Source organism: Lemur catta, chromosome 11 (assembly GCF_020740605.2).
Source record: "Lemur catta isolate mLemCat1 chromosome 11, mLemCat1.pri, whole genome shotgun sequence".
NCBI classification, from domain to species: Eukaryota; Metazoa; Chordata; class Mammalia; order Primates; family Lemuridae; genus Lemur; species Lemur catta.
Genome location: NC_059138.1, coordinates 1,386,854 through 1,403,917, shown reverse-complemented (window position 1 = coordinate 1,403,917; position 17,064 = coordinate 1,386,854). Strand labels below are relative to the sequence as shown.

Here is a 17,064-nt window from a genome sequence, read left to right as displayed (position 1 = left end):
AATAAGGCCCTCCTTAGAGAACAACAAAAGTATCTTATTATTTCAAAGTTTCTGTTTATCAAAATTTATTTTGAACAAAATAAAAGTTAGGGCCCACTCAAAAAAATCTCCAAGTTGTTAAAGTATCTCATGATTAAACTTTATTTTTTTTTTTTTTTTTAGACAGTCTCACTCTGTTGCCCGGGCTAGAGTGAGTGCTGTGGCGTCTGCCTGGCTCACAGCAACCTCAAACTCCTGGGCTTAAGCAATCCTCCTGCCTCAGCCTCCCGAGTAGCTGGGACTACAGGCATGCACCACCATGCCTGGCTAATTTTTTCTATATATATTTTTAGTTGGCCAGATAATTTCTTTCTATTTTTTAGTAGAGACAGGGTCTCGCTCTTGCTCAGGCTAGTCTCGAACTCCTGACCTTGAGCGATCCACCTGCCTCGGCCTCCCAGAGTGCTAGGATTACAGGCGTGAGCCACCGCGCCCAGCTAAACTTTCCCTTAGATTTTCCAGAATACAGGACAATTCTACTTTCCTATCAATATTAAGTCAGAATAATACTTACAGAGAAGTAACAAACATCCCATCAATGATATACAGGAATATAAATAGGGTAGATAGAACTCCCAGAGATCTATAAAAAAAGTAAATATATTTTAATCAATCCAAAATACTGCACATTAAGATATAGTTAGTCTGTATTAAGATAAGACATAGGCTGACTATATCTTAATACATAGTAAATATCATAATTGTGTATTTGAGTCTACTAAACCATATAATTTCTAAATTGTATAATAAAAAGATCTAAAATAGAAGAACAGGAAATAACCCTTTTGTAAAACCTGTTTGGAGGGAGGAAAAAAAAAAGCCTCCATGGAATTTAAAAACAGAAACCAATTAACCAAAAAAAAAAAAATCTGAAAAGTTGCTTAATCATTGTGCATACATGAAATGAACATTCATTTCTTTTTGTAAACATATCGAAAAATGTCTTAATTCTGTAAACATGAAGAGTTAACTTAAACAGAGTCATTAAAATATTTTTTAAATTGAATGTGTAATTATATCCCAAACTATAGTTTTCATTATAGAAACTGGTTAAAATAAGTAAATTCATACCATATAAGGATTCCATACTGGCAGCATCATTGTCAATGAGCGCTGAGGCTACCCACACTATCCCAAGAATCAATAATGCAAGAAGAACCAGCATGACCAGAGTTTCTAAAATGCGGGCTCGGATTCCCTGAAAAATATAATAAGAGATACTATTTTAGCATGTTATTTCATCTCATGAACAATAAGCTTTTTGCCCATATGAAAGCATAAAATAATCCTTTGGAAAGGGGGAAAATTTGTATTTATTAACAGGAAAAAAACCACTAAATGCTTACAATTTATAATGTTTAGACTGACTTTTCTTTTCAAAATTACTATTAAGCTCGGAATAAAATACAAAAAAAAAAATCCTTCATAAAAACATGTGCAGAACCATTTTTAACGACTACTTTCCTAACACTTTCCACTAACAAAGTAGATTAATGAATTTCTATCTGTGATTCAAATCAAGAGAATATAAGGCTAATTATGGCATACAGCCAAACAGTTTAGTGAACATTAAACTTGGTGAAAGCACAATGTCCCAATTTACTGGAGAACGTCATTTTCCATTAGCATGAATTCCAAGTGGCTCCTCACAGCCTCCGGAGCCCCCTAGTGTGCCGCTGAAGAACTGTGGATTGTAATCCAGTATTGTAAACTATATAGGCATTATTTTTATCAATTACATGTAATTCCTTTCTTCACATCATATGGAATTTTCATTAATCCATGAGGCTAGAATATAATGAGGAATCACTATGCACAATTTTTCTTTAAATGTAAAACAAATTCTGCCTCAGGGACAAACTAAAGGCCAGAGTTAAATGTGAAAACTGTAGGAAGAGGCAAAAAAAAAAAAAAAACCTTCTTTATACTCCTGAAAAGTCACCAAATGACTGAATCTGTACCTAAAGTTAAAGATTCATATTGATATTTTGTATTGTAATGCACTAACCTACAATATCTAACGTAACAAAGTTATAAGTATACCCATGTTTCTATAAATTATGTAATCTTTCATTTCACATTAAAAACCGTTTAAAGATATGACTTATAAAGATCCAAAACACACTTGTTTCAGTTTTGTCCTAAATATTCTTTTCTAATTTCTGAGCTGCAGGAATAGATTGCACTTAAATCATAGCACCCCAGTTCCTCAAATTCAAGAAATAGGAAAGGAAAAGTCCCAAAACCACAGAGAAGTGTTCCAGACCTACATGACAACCTCAGAGTGGAAGTGGCTTTTCCCTCCGGGCCCTTCAGAAGCATCACAGACTTGCCACGGGGCATCCCGTTTGAAATACTTCCTCAGAACCCAGAGCCGGCTCACCCTCAGCGTTCACAGTCAGGGAGGGCAGCGAACCAGAATGAATTAGGCTTGTATTTGAACACGGGAGATCTCACGGCAAGTAGCTATGACTAGAGTGAGATGGAACAGGAACAGTCACAAAAGCCACTACTAAAAAATACACTATGACAAAACATACTACTACTTTACTGAAGTAATTACTTCTTAACAATTAAATCTGTTTTCTTCAAATATTAATATGTTCCTATGTGTTAACAGACAATGCTCCGTGGGTCTCTCACATTTCTGTGCATCTCATGAGCGAGGGCAGTGCTTGTTCCAGACTGTCTTCTCAAGGATACTTGTACAGCAGACAGCCTTGGAAGCTATAGACACTGTGTCTCTCTGAAGCAGAGGACAGGTTTGTTTACTGTCTAGTATGATAATGTTCACCTCCAAGCAAAGGTCAGACAGATTTGCTTGCCAATCGGTGGGTTTCCTAAGCTCAGAGTTCCTCAGCTGTGCCACAAGCCCACTGTGGGGGCTGCTCTGTGCCACCCTTGTGGGGCTCAAGGTCAAAGGGAACAGGCACCAAGAGGAAGCTTGTGCACTTGCTGTTCTACACATAACAAAGTCCTTGGTCTCTGACCCAGGAATCTCATGTCTACCACCAACCCTGAAACTGGCAGGCTAACTTGTTGGCTTGCAAGCAGGATAAAATCTCAGATCCTTCATAGTTCTTGACTGCCAACAGTTTTTGGCAACAAGGACAGGAGGCTAACAGACACCTGGCTTTCTAGAAAAGAAAAAACAAAGGCTCACACAGGTTGGGTTAAGGGATATGAGAAGACTCCCAGGATCTAGTAGGGAATGCTTTCACCCAAGTGGTAGGCAAGCGGAAAAGCAAGAATCCCAAACAGAACTACCTACTGTATGGCTGGAGGCCGAGATGCGTAGGGGTATGAGGCTGAACCCACTAAGGGCTTGGTTGTTGTCCCCTCTCCTTTAAGTGGAAGCAGGAAGGGATGTTACCATGGCAATGTAACAGCAAGCCCTGCAACACCAGCTAAAAGGTCCCAAGGGTACAGCTGCTGAATCAAGGAGTTCTGAAGCTGAATGCGTGGTGTCAGAAATGAGGATGGAGAGCTTTGCATAAATCAAAGACATTACAAGTTTGGTTGCACCATGAGTGGCCACTCAAAATGAAAGATGCCCTGCTTAATGGTGTGGGCCGTTCATTTTCTCCATGTTCCCTCACCCCTGCTTTCCCCACTCTGACCTCCAGATGCTCGAAGAGAAAAGATGACTGGGGTAGAGTTCTCCCTGTCCTCGGGAGGAATGAAAGCCACACATACCCATTTGAGTGTGCAGGAGGACTTCAGAGAAGAGAGAGACTCAAACTTTTATGGCTCTGTTGGGTACGAGAGCCAAGACCATCCTACCTAGTCTTTCTCAAAGGACTGTGGAATGACTCCACAGAACTGCTGGTAAACAATGACAATTTTTTTAAAAAATAGAGACAAATGTAAATAGTGACATATATGATTACAAACTAAAATACAATGCCAAAAAACATTTTTGAAAAAGAAGTCATTTAATGATAACAATTCTAGATTATTTTATGAAGAAACAGATATTTAGATGGAAGAAAAGAAAGAACTAAAGAAAAATTCATTTTGAATAGGAGTCATTTAAAATAATGTTTCCCCTTTTGATAGTAGAGAAATTAAAGTTAAATAATACTATTAAAAATTACAGGTTACCACTAATCTTACTAGCATCAAAGTAATAATACTAGTAACAGTAATAGTAACTAGTATCAAAAGTAATATTACTTTCATTAACAGTGTCATGCTAACATCCCTTCCACCTTCCACAAGAGGGGAGTGAATGACAGCCAAAAAGAGAAAAGAAAAAAAAAAAAGAAATAATACAGTAAAAGAAAACATGCTTAGCAAGATATTAACATAACAAAATATATAAAAATACAAACAGATAAAAAGATAAAACCAAATATATCTACAACCATATATGCAAATTAGGTCAAAAAACAAAATTCAACTATATGACATATCTAAAATAAAGTGATACTAAAAAATAAGAGTGAAATGAGATGATTAAAAGATTATTAAGTTAAATTTTTAAAAAAGGTAACAGGAGTATCTGATTTAATATAGAAAAATACCTTAAATGGGACATAGTAGGACATTTTATATTGATAAAATTTACTACACACTATAATACTATATACTGTTTCTTTAAATGGTGAGTACATGGCCCTTCATTTTTATTATTCTTTATATTATATTTAAACAAAATTTTTATTCTTTTTTTTTTACATATGTTTATGTATATGATATTAAGCAAAAATTCATTCAAAATTTTAAAAAATAAAAAATTCACAAATATAAGAGCCCATTTTTATGGGCAGCCACTGCTCAGTGGGTACGGTCAGCTTCTCATGCAGCTGAACACCAGGCGCCCAGCCGGACACGCGGGGACCTCTGGGCGTGAGGGCCTCCCTGGGTGGCGTGGGGGTCTTGGCTGCAGCAGTGGAGCTGGGGACAGAGTTTCCCCCAAGAGGTAATTGCTACTTTTTCACCTGAAACCTTGATGTCAGGCAGGCTGAGCTCTAGAATAGAACATTCCTATTTGGCCAGGAGCCCTGTGAAGGCCCTTCCATGTCACTGGTCATAGCATCTAAGTTGCTCCACCCCAAAGTAGGGACATCTGGCTAGATAGTCCCATGGCGTCCACAGGCTGGGCAATCCATTTCAAAAAGAGCTGAGTGGCGGGTTAACAGCTGCCCTTTCTTAGGAGTCTACTTACAGGCTGTGTCAGGCAGGAGTGTGTCTGCTACATTAGGAAACGGCCTGAGTACTTGGGAGTTACGAAGTCTCTCATTAAAGCTTCTCCTCTTAGGATCCAATATTGTTTTTGTTGGTCCAAAGGGAGGGGACAGTCCCTGTGGCCAAGCATGCACAAGCATGTAAAGCATCAATACCAGTTATATATTAGGCAGTGCAAGCCACACACTAGTATACTGAATCAGCCCAAAGGGCCCTACCCAAAAGTCACCTGAACTGTGAGTCCTGCCCATACCCTATCAGTTGAATTCAGTGTTTTTCCCACTCTGGGAACACTGACCAAGGAGTGCCACATGTGCCTGACTCAGGGTCTACAGCAACAGTTCAACAGTTGCCAGGGATATCTCTCACTGGGAGTGTGAGGAGCACAGCAGAAAGGGAGAACACTGGGGAGGGGCTGGCTGGGACAACAGATAGGTGCTTTTCCTCTTTGGTCCCCTACTCCAAGGTCGGCAGAGGAGCACCCAAGCTACTTCTTCTGCCACGTACCTGCTGGCGTCCAGTCAGCACCCTGGACTGCGGACCTGCTCTTTCTGCATATGCAGACTACCACTCTCTGCCCAGAAGTTCTGCTTCCCTCAGCCACTGCTCCACCCACGGCCTCATCCTCCTTGCCGTGCAGAGTGTGCACACACTGCTACTGCGCAAGGCTTTGCAGTCATTTTTGCTTTGAGGGCCACACACCAAGACTCACCAAATGAATGTCTCATGTTTGTGCTCCACTCCAATCTCTGCACTGCAGAGGAGGGCCCTCACTGCGGACACCGTTCAGGTTTGGGATTCCTTGCTTGACTCAGTAGCCACACCACAATGTCTTCGCACTGGGACTGGAAGCTTGCTGCCCCAGTGTCATGCCAACACCAGTCCCTCCTCTCACAGCAGGGGAATGAGCAACAGCCAAAGCACCATTCAGCCCCATTACACGTAGGACAGGGCACGCTTCCTCCCCCTACTCCCTCTCATCACTGAGTTGGGCACATTCACAATCAGATCTGAAGAGTCTTTTCTTTCTTTCCTTTTTTTTATTTTTTTGAGACAGGGTCTCACTCTGTCTCCTGGGGCTAGAATGCAGTGGCATCATCATAGCACACCACAACCTCAAACTCCTGGGCTCAAGCAATCCTCCTGCCTCGGCCTCATGAGTAACTAAGACTACAAGCACATGCCACCATGCCCAGCTAATTTTTCTTTTATTTTTACTTTTTAGAGACAGGGTCTTGCTCTTGCTCAGGCTTATCTCAAACTCTGGACCTCAAGTAATCCTCCCACCTCAGCCTCCCAGAGTGCTAGGATTACAAGCATAAGCCATCACGTCTGGCCTGAAGAGTCTTTTCATATCACCAAACCTGGCCTGCAGGGCCCCTGTCCTTCCTCCTCATCCAATTTCATTGCCAAAATTGTCAGGTCTGGGGTCTGGTTCTATATTTACAAGCTACTAAGGTAGCCTGTTATTGTTACATGGATGCAGGCAAAAGACACAAGACTCCCTTGAGAAATAAAGGACTTTATTACTCAAGCCACAGCAAGCAGCATGAGCATCAGAATGTCACTGCCCCTTGCTCCCAAGTCTCACGGGTGATGTCCTCAGCCCAGGTGGATGTTCCACACACAGTGGATTTGTGTAGCAGCTGAAGGACGGTCGTGAGGAATCCACTGCTTCTACAGCACATAGTAATAAGTAAGGCTGCTCTGTGGCCCAGAAGCAGCCATCGTTTCATCCCTCAAGGTTGCCCAGCACAAGCACAACCCTAACAAATGGCCCAGGCAAAGAGCAGTTGGGACCTCACAGTCTTGGCACACTCAGCAAGAACAGTTTTTTTGTTTTTGTTTTTGTTTTGCAACAGAGTCTCCTTCTGTTGCCCACCCTAGAGTGTAGTGGCGACATCATAGCTCATTGCAACCTCAAACTCCTGGGCTCAAGCGATCCTCCTGCCTCAGCCTCCCCAGTAGCTGGGACTAAAGGCATCCACCACCATGCCCAGCTAATTTTTTCTATTTTTAGTTGCCCGACTAATTTTTTTCTATTTTTAGTAGAGACAGGGTCTCGCTCTTGCTCAGGCTGGTCTTGAACTCCTGACCTCAGGCAATCCTCACGCCTCACCCTCCCAGAGTGCTAGGATATAGGCATTAGCGACTGTGCTTGGCCAAGAACAGTTATTAATATTAAGTGTCTTACTAAACCTGTGATATAGTTTCTCCTCCTGGGATCCGGTACTGTCTTTGTTGGGCCAAAGGGAAGGGACAGTCCCTGTGGTCAAGGATGTACAGTACAAGCATGTAAAGCATCAATACCAGTTATTTATTATGCAGTGCAAGCCACACAATAGTAAACTGAATCAGCCCAAAGGACCCTGCCCAAAAAAAAGGCAGGAAAGCTCAGGACCCAGGTAAAGTGTCTCTTCTAACACACCTCTCTATCAGTATGTGACTGGTCAAGAAGGGAAGAATATCAAAAAGGATATACAGAATCAGAAAAATAATTAACAAGGTTGGTTTAATAAATTTAATAAAGTAATCCCCTATAGAGAATATACTTCCATTTCAATTACTCAAGGAAAATTTACAAAATGAATTGGAAATTAAGCTATAAAAAATGTCAAATTCTAAAACATGAATTTCCTTATCTGAATATGTATTAATAATAAAGTTTAAATTAAAATATGCTAATGCAATTATAGACCTTCTAAAAAGTAACAAGAGTATCAAAACTTATAGGGTGCAGCAAAATCTGTATTCAGATACTCAAATGAGTTTTATTATTAAAGAAGTGATAAAAAATAAAGCACTCAACTCAAGAATTTGTAAAGTGAACAAGGCATAATAAAAGAGGAATTTAAGATAAATGCTATAATTAATGGGAAAAAAGAGCAAAAGAGTAGGAAAAAAAAACTAAATCCAAGAGGTGGTTCTTTGAAAAGAATTGAGATAAATGTCTGCCCAGAACAATCAAGAAAAATAAAAGAGCAAAAACACATGAGGAATAAGAAAGAGCATAATCAAGATGTGGAATACATTTGACAAAGAATACCAAGTACAACTCTCTGTCAATAAATTTAAGAACACAATGAATAGGGTAGGGCACATTTCTAGGAAAATATATTTTTCTAAAATTGACTAAAGCAGAAGACAGAAAATGAAAAGAAAAAAACCCTTTGAAGAAATTAAAAATATGGATAAGGAACTTCCCTCAGTGAAAGCCCTTGGGGGAGGGGCAAGATGGCAGAATAGAAACCTCCAGCAATCATCCGTCCCCACAAACACATTCAATAACAATCCACACAAACAAGCACCTTCAGAAGAACTAAAAATCAGGTGAGCAATCATACCACCTGGTTTTAATGTTGTATGAGGCAAGAGGCACTGAAGAGGGCAGGAAAGACAGTCTTGCACTGCCTACGCCACCCCTCCCCCCGCAGTGTGGGCTGGCACCAAGCAGAGAGAGAATCTGTGTGCCCAGGGAGGGAGGGTGAAGTGATTCTGGGACTTTGCATTGAAACCCAGGGCCGCCATGGCACAGGGCAGAATTCTGCTCACGCCCATGCAGGGCGCATTTAGGCCAGCCTGGTCAGAGGGAAGTCCTCTGCCCTGAAACTTGAGTTCCGGCACCCCACCACCAGCTGATACAAAGCAGCCTGGGGCCTGGACTAAATGCCTAAGGCAGGGGGGCACAAAGGCTGCAGTCCCTGGGCAATTCCTATGGCTGGGCTGGCTCAGAGCAAGTGAACTTGGGGTGCATGTGACCCAGTGAGACACCACCTGTGGCAGCCAAGCCAGTGCCTGTGTCAGCCCCTCCCCCAACTACAGGCGGTGCGGCTCAGGAAGAGTCTTCTTCCACTTGGGAAAGGAAAGGGAAGAGTTCAGAGGACTTTGCTTTGCAACTTGGGTACCAGCTCAGCCACGGTGAGATAAAGCACCAAGCAGATGCCTGAGGCCCCCGAGTCCAGGCCTTGGTTCCGGGACGGCATTTCTGGACCCACCCTGGGCCAGAAGGAATCACGCTGCCCTGAAAGAGAAGGAGCCGGTCCTGGCAGGATTTGTCACCTGCTGACTAAAGAGCCCCTGGGCTTTGAATAAACATCAGAGGTAGCCAGGTAGTGGTCACCACGCACTTTGGGTGAGACTGGGCTGGCTTCAGGTGTGACTGGCACAGTCCCAGCTGGTGGCCACAAGACACTGCCCACATCACCCCTCCCCCAACTCCAGCAGCCCAGCACAGAGTGAGGGGGGAGAGTGAGAGACTTTACCTGGTAATCCAGGGAATTCTCCTGTGTCTTACCCAAGGCAGCATCACCAGGAGTCTGCAAGAGTCACGGCACTACTGGGCTCGGGGCACTCCCAGTGCTGCTATGGATGCAGTGACCAGAGACTGAGATCACAGCACTTAGTTCCCTTTGAAGATCTGGAAAGCCTTCTCAAGAAAGACAGGTTCAAACACCCTGGACTGAGAAGATTAAAATAAATACCTAACTCTTCCATGCCCAGACCTAAGTGTCAAAAACATTCAAAAAGACATGACCTCACCAAATGAACTACATGCAGTACTGTGACCAATCCTGGAGTGATGGAGACAGGTGACCTGAAAGAGAAAGAATCCAAAAGAGCTGTCCTGAAGAAGCTCAGTGAACTTCAAGACAACACAGAAAAGGAATTCAGAAGTCTATCAGAGAAATTTACCAAAGAGACTGAAATAATTAAAAAAAAAAAATAAGTAGAAATTCTGGAGCTGAAGAATTCAATTGGCAAACTGAGAAATGCATCAGTCTCTCAACAGCAGAATTGACCGAACAGAAGAATGAATTAGTGAGCTTGAAGACAGGCTATTTGAAAACACATGGTCAGAAGAGAAAGAAGAAAAAAGAATTTTAAAAAATGAAGCACACCTACAAGATCTAGAAAATAGCCTCAAAAGGGCAAATCTAAGCATTATTAGCCTTAAAGAGGAGGTAGAGAGAGAGATTGAGGTAGAAAGTTTATTAAAAGAAATAATAACATAGAACTCTCTAAACCTGGAGAAAGATCTCAATATTCAGGTACAATAAGGTCATAGAACACCAAGCAGATTTAACCCCAACAAGACCACCTCAAGGCATTTAATAATCAAGCTCCCAAGGATCACGAATAAAGAAAAGTTCCTAAGGAAAGCAAAAAAAAAAGAAAAACAATAATGTACAAAGGACCTCCACTATGTCTGGCAGCAGACTGCTCAGTGCAAACCTTACAGGCCAGGGGACAGAGGCGTGACATATTCAAAGTGCTGAAGGAAAAAACCTTAACCCTAGAATATTATATCCTACAAAAATATCCTTCAAACATGAAGGAGAAATAAAAACTTTCCCAAACAAAAGCTGAGGGATTTCATCAACACCAGACCTGTCCTACAAGAAATGCTAAAAGGAGTTTTTCAGTCTGAAAGAAAATGATGTTAATAAACAATAAGAAATCATCTGAAGGTATACAACTCTCTGGTAATAGTAAGTACATAAACACAGAATACTCTATTGCTGTAATTGCAGTATATTGACAACTTATATCTTGAGTAGGAAGACTAAAAGACAAACCTATCAAAAATAACTACAACTACTTTTTGAGAGATAGATAATATAAAAAGATATGGAAGGGAATAACAAAAAGTTAAAAAGTAGTGGGGGGAAGGAGTTAAAGGTAGAATTTCTGTTAGATTTCCCTTTGCTTGTTTGTAAGCAGAGGTATCATATGTTTAAAATAATTGGTTATAAAATGTTTGTTGCAACCCTCATGTTAACATAACTACAAAAAGTAAAAAGCAAGAAATTAAAACACACTACCTGAGAAAATCACTTTTTTTTTCTTTTTTGAGACAGAGTCTCGCTCTGTCACCCCAGCTAGAGTACAGTGGCGTCATCATTGCTCACTGCAACTTCAAACTCCTGGGCTCAAGCATTCCTCCTGCCTCAGTCTCCTGAGTAGCTAGGACTACAGGCACGCACCACCACACCCAGCTAATTTTCTCTATTTTAAGTAGAGACAGGGTCTCACTCTTGCTCAGACTGGTAATGAAAGAAAATCACTTTTAACAAAGCAAGGAAGAGAGGAAGGCAAGGGGAGGGAAGGAAGGCCACAAAACAATCGGAAATCAAATAACAACATGGCAGGAATAAGTCCTTACCTATGAATAATAACACTGAATGTGAAGGGACTAAACTCTCCAATCAAAAAACATAGAGTAGCTAAATGTATAAAAAAAAAAAAAGAGCCAACTACATGTTGTCTGCAAGAAACCCACTTCCCCTATAAAGACACACATAGACTGAAAATAAAGGGATGGAAAAAGATATTCTATGCAAATGGAAACCAAAAAAGAGCAGGAGCAGCTATGCTTCTATCAAATAAAATAGATTTCAAGACAAAAACTGTAAAAAGAGACAAATCCCATTATATAATGATAAAGGGGTCAATTTAGTAAGAGGATATAACAATTCTAAATATATATGCACCCAACACTGAAGCACCCACATATATAAAACAAATATTATCAGAGCTAAAGAGAGAGATAGACCCCAATACAATAATTCCTCTAAGATCTGGAACAAGACAAGGATGCCACTTTCACCACTGTTATGCAACATAGTACTGGAAGTTCTAGCTAGAGCAATCGGGCAAGAGAAATAAATAAAGTGCATCCAAACTGGAAAGGAAGAAGTCTAATTACCCTTGTTTGCAGACGATATGATCTTGTATCTAGAGAAACTTAAAGACTCCACAAAAAACTATTAGAACCGATAAACAAATTCAGTTAAGTTTCAGGATACAAAATCAACATACAAAAATCAGTAGCATTTCTATATGCCAACAGCAAACAATCTCAAAAACAAATGAAGAAAGCAATCCTATTTACAATAGCTACAAATAAAATACCCAGAAATACATTTAACCAAAGAAGTGAAATATTTCTATAATTAAAACTATAAAACATTGATGAAAGAAATTCAAGAGGATACAAAAAAAGTAAAGATATTCCATGCTCATGGATTGGAAGAATCAATATTGTTAAAATGTCCATACTACCCAAAGCAATCTACAGATTCAATGCAATTCTCATCAAAATACCAATGAAATTCTTCACAGAAATAGAAAAAATAATCCTAAAAGTTACATAGAACCACAAAAGACACAAAATAGCCAAAAAAAAAAACCCTCTGTAGTCAAATCATATAAGCTTTTCAAAAATTTATTTCAAATTGGTCAATATTTCTTTTGAAAGACAATAAATAACTCACAAAGAGAAATCTGCTCATGTCCAGTTATCAATCTACATAAAAAAGAATTGTCAATATTGTACTTATAGAAAAAGCTGTACCAATATAGCCATCGAAATTATTTAATATGACTATGCCTGTCCTATGAAATACTGAAGATAATTGACACAGTCAGAAATAACTGTTATTCTGCCTTAATCCACTAGCAGGCTAGGACAGTTATGTTTTCCTTTTGTTAATTTGATTTTCTTTTTGTGAGTAAATGAGACAAAATCAGCCCAACTTGAAATCAATTAAATACCACATTCATGAGCTTTAGACAAAATGATAGAAAACGATAAATTCATTCACTAAATGCAATGCAGCAGATTTTTTACCTTCAAAAACTTTAGGCTAGGCCAGGTGCGGTGGCTCACGCCTGTAATCTTAGCCCTCTGGGAGGCCGAGGCGGGTGGATCGCCCAAGGTCAGGAGTTCGAGGCCAGCCTGAGCGAGACCCCATCTCTACTAAAAATAGAAATAAATTATCTGGACAACTAAAAATATATATAGAAAAAAAAAAAAATTAGCCGGGCATGGTGGCGCATGCCTGTAGTCCCAGCTACTTGGGAGGCTGAGGCAGGAGGATCGCTTAAGCCCAGGAGTTTGAGGTTGCTGTGAGCTAGGCTGACGCCATGGCACTCACTCTAGCCAGGGCAACAAAGTGAGACTCTGTCTCAAAAAAAAAAAAAAAAAACTTTAGGCTAGAGAGAAGAGTGGTGATGGGACTATATATAATCAGAGATTTCACCTGTTAAATTCAGCATCGGCTTGTTAATACAAGTACCAAAAATCTATAAACTGTTATCACTATCTTTCTTGAGATCATAAAAATATTACAAAGCCTAAAGAGTACAGGCTTTGTGGCATGTAATATGTAGATTTTTAGACTTTTGAGCGTGATTCTGTCTGCAAAGTAATAAAAAGCATTGTGAGCACTTTTATCTCTACCATTAATCACCAGCAGGACAGCATATAAGCAAAAAATATGCCTACTGCTCATTTTTCCATTAAGAGTCAGAATCAGGAGCTAGAAAGCCCCAAGGGGAAACTTCCTATCAACTTCATTCTTGCATATACTGAGCTAAAAGATGTACCAGATGTCAGAATAACTTATTAAAATACCCTTCAAACAACAAAGTGGCAAAACACTGTCAACAAGGAAGAAGGTCTCCATTGTTCCTCGTAAAAAAATGAGAAAAGTCTCCTGAATATAATATCAAGACTATAAGACTTCTATTTTATTATCAATAGTTGCACTTCCTTGAGATAATTTTGAACGCTTAGACTATATCATATAGTACTAGGATTGCATGAACTTCACAATATTTTTATTCCCAGTGTGAATAATTATCCTAATCTAACCCCCCCTCCAAATCTCATAAATTTGAATTATTTTAATGTAACTCTTTCCCTTTTATTAAAATCATAGTGTAATAAGCACTCAGTGTATTAGTTAAAAACATAATTGATGCCATCACATTGATGAGAGTAAAAAATTAAAAATAAAACATGACTGAAACAAACTACTTTCTGTCAATAAAACACCATATTGTTTTTAAGGAAAGCTACATAATTAATTATATTAATTTCATATCAGTATTATTTCTGAAACTACAACTACCTCAATGATATAATATTTTAAATTATATGAGATAGGCTCGTAAAGACTAAACACATGTAGATACATAGATTTCATTTAGATTTAAATAAGTACTGAATGGATGATCTAAAACACTAAAATGGTTATGATATAATTGCTTCTTGGAACTTTTGGGCTGGTCAGTAACACATTTAATTGCTCTGTACTGAACATCAATGAAGTGAAAATTACAATGTACTTTCAAAAGCTCTACCAAGGAGTTGATATGTTTCTATGGTGATGAACATTTAAACAAGGTTTTGCCTGGATATCTTGCCCCCCTGTAAGGGATGTAAACATTGCCTCATACACTATGTCTCCACCTATTAGGAAAGCCTGAGAAAACGTCTACAATCACGGAACTTTTAAAATAAACATCAAACCACTGTTTTCATTTAACAAAAAGGGTCTCTTAGTAACATTAATATAAGGTTTACTCGGCATAGCATCAAGACCCCACCAAACATACGTGCAGTCATGAGGGAAGACTCATAGAAGCACTAGTAAGAGAAAATAAAGGCAGGTATTAATTATTTTAAACCATAAAAAAATACAAACAAGCATCTCCAGAGAGTGTTAAACATTTCCCCCTTTGCTCTCAAAGTAATTATTAAGAGTATACACAAAAAGAACTTTAGTCCCACGTCAAAGAAAACAGCTTTGTGAAAAGCTTTATTAAGTTCTATAGTGAAATAGTTGAATGTTTATGAATATTAATATGCTATGCAGTCTATTTTACATACATATATAGTTATTTAATGTGGTCCATACAAGATGAAAAAATTGAAACTATAAGATGCTTAAGCTACTAAAACTCAGTAAAAAGAAACTATTTTAGATAAGTCAAAATAAAAACATTAACATTGCCAGTTCATTGAACTAAGATGTTCATTGTATTAAAATTTCTGGGCAGAAATTTCCCATGATATTAGACAAACAAAATTCCTCCAAATTATAAGTAAATAAATTAATACAATAAGTTTTCAACATATAAATGAAAGACTCAATTATAAAAAGGCTGCAGGAACTACATATCAAAAATTTTAAACATAATTCTAAATTTGGGAAAAAATATTTCTTAGTACACAACATTGCACTAAAATAATTTACTGGTTAGCCAGTTAAGCTCTTCTGTTCTAATGATTCTTCAGTTAGAAATTTCATGGAAAAGAAGAAATGGGAACTAATATTTGCAGAGCTCCTACTAGTTGCTTTATATGTGCTTACTGAATCTTCACAATATATTAGAAGGTAAATTTTATTATACATGAGGAAGTCACACTATAAGGCTAATTTGCCTATGGTCACAATGTTCAGTACATACCAGAACTCACTTTAAATTCAGGTCTGTCAGCCTTCAGGCTCTGTGCTTCCCATTTCCCCATGTGACAGAAATAAGACACAAAAGAAAAAATGACATGGAAACAGTGAAGTAGGGGGAACCGCTTAAAACATACTTAAGGACCTAAAGCAAAGTATATAAAAGCTTCTTTTACCAGAACATTAATTTTCAATTCTATAACAGTAAGCTCATACTGAGGTCCAATGCTCAGTCCTGTAAGAAACTTTTAATACAACAGAACATCTCAGCCAATATCTTACTATTCATTTTATAAAACACCCAGACACAAACTCCAATAAAGACAAAATAATAGAAAGATCATTAGGGTTATTATTTATTATAGTATTACAGTGAAACATAAAAGACATTAAGGTTTAGAATGTAATATAAAGCCATGCCACATGACAATTTAAATAATAATGTCATATTGCTTATGTAGCAAAGAATACATTTAAACAAAAAGCACTAGAAATTCCAAAATACCACAGAGCACCTCTCCTTCATGACATGAACAGAAAACACGCACTTAAAAGCTTAAGGCTGCCTGCTCTCGCTGTAGACAAGCCCTACCTTCTTTGGGCACATCCTCCTAGATTGCCACATTTCCTGCCTCTCTCAATGTACAACAGCTATGCGCACGCACACACGCGAGTATTTTATATTTTTCTATTGAAAATCAATAAATTGGCACTTGATTTTATGCTTCAGCCTCTGTTTAGTTAATGTGAGCCCATCACCAAGAAAAAAAAATCATCTTTTCTCCTATTTTTAAATAATAAAAGTTTAGTTTATATATCTATTAAATACCCATAGATATACTACTCACATTAAAATAACATTTCCAGGACCACTGCAGCACCCATGTGACCCTCCCAACCACATCAACATTCTGCACCAACCTGCCCAAAGGTAACCACAAAACACTGCCATGTTTATCATCTATTTACCTTTTAGATTGTGGTAAAATATACATAAAATTTACCATTTTAACCATTAAGGGCATAGATCCATCTCCAGAACTCGTTTCATCTTCACCAACTGAAACTCTGTACCCATTAAACAGTAACTCCCCAATCTCCCTGGTAACCACCATTCTACTTTCTGTTCCTATGAATTTGACCACTTTAGGTACCTCATATAAGTAGAATCACACAGAATTTGTCACTTTGTAACTGCTCTATTTCACTTAACATGTCTTGAAGGTTCATCCAAGTTGTAGCATGTGTCAGAATGTCCTTTCTTAAGGCTGATTAATATTCCATTTATGGATATACCACATGTTTATCTATTCATCCATCAATGGACATTTGGTGGCTTGCACCCTTTGGCTATTGTGAATAGTGCTGCTATTAACATGGATGTACACATATCTGTTGGAGTCCCTGCCTTCAATTCCTTTTGATATATCCCCAGAAGTGAAACTGCTGGGTCATATTGTAATTCTATTTTTTATTTTTTGAGGAACCACAATATTGAGCAGCTACAACATTTAACATTCCCATCCACAGTGCACAAGAATTCTAGTTTCTCCACATTCTTGCCAACACTTGTTATTTTCTT

The 17,064-nt window shown here is 38.7% G+C and overlaps 1 protein-coding gene across 4 annotated transcripts in view; it reads right to left on the bottom strand.

The window, feature by feature from the left end:
• The window catches only part of LMBR1 (limb development membrane protein 1), a 140,291-nt gene that overhangs the window by 53,392 nt on the left and 69,835 nt on the right, over window positions 1-17,064 (bottom strand). For all 4 annotated transcript variants that reach the window (XM_045564605.1, XM_045564602.1, XM_045564603.1 and 1 more), the window contains 2 exons: window positions 1,111-1,237; window positions 554-622 (listed from right to left, as the gene is read on the bottom strand). In XM_045564605.1, coding sequence (XP_045420561.1) covers window positions 554-622; window positions 1,111-1,237 — 196 coding nt within the window. The remainder of the gene's footprint in view (window positions 1-553; window positions 623-1,110; window positions 1,238-17,064) is intronic.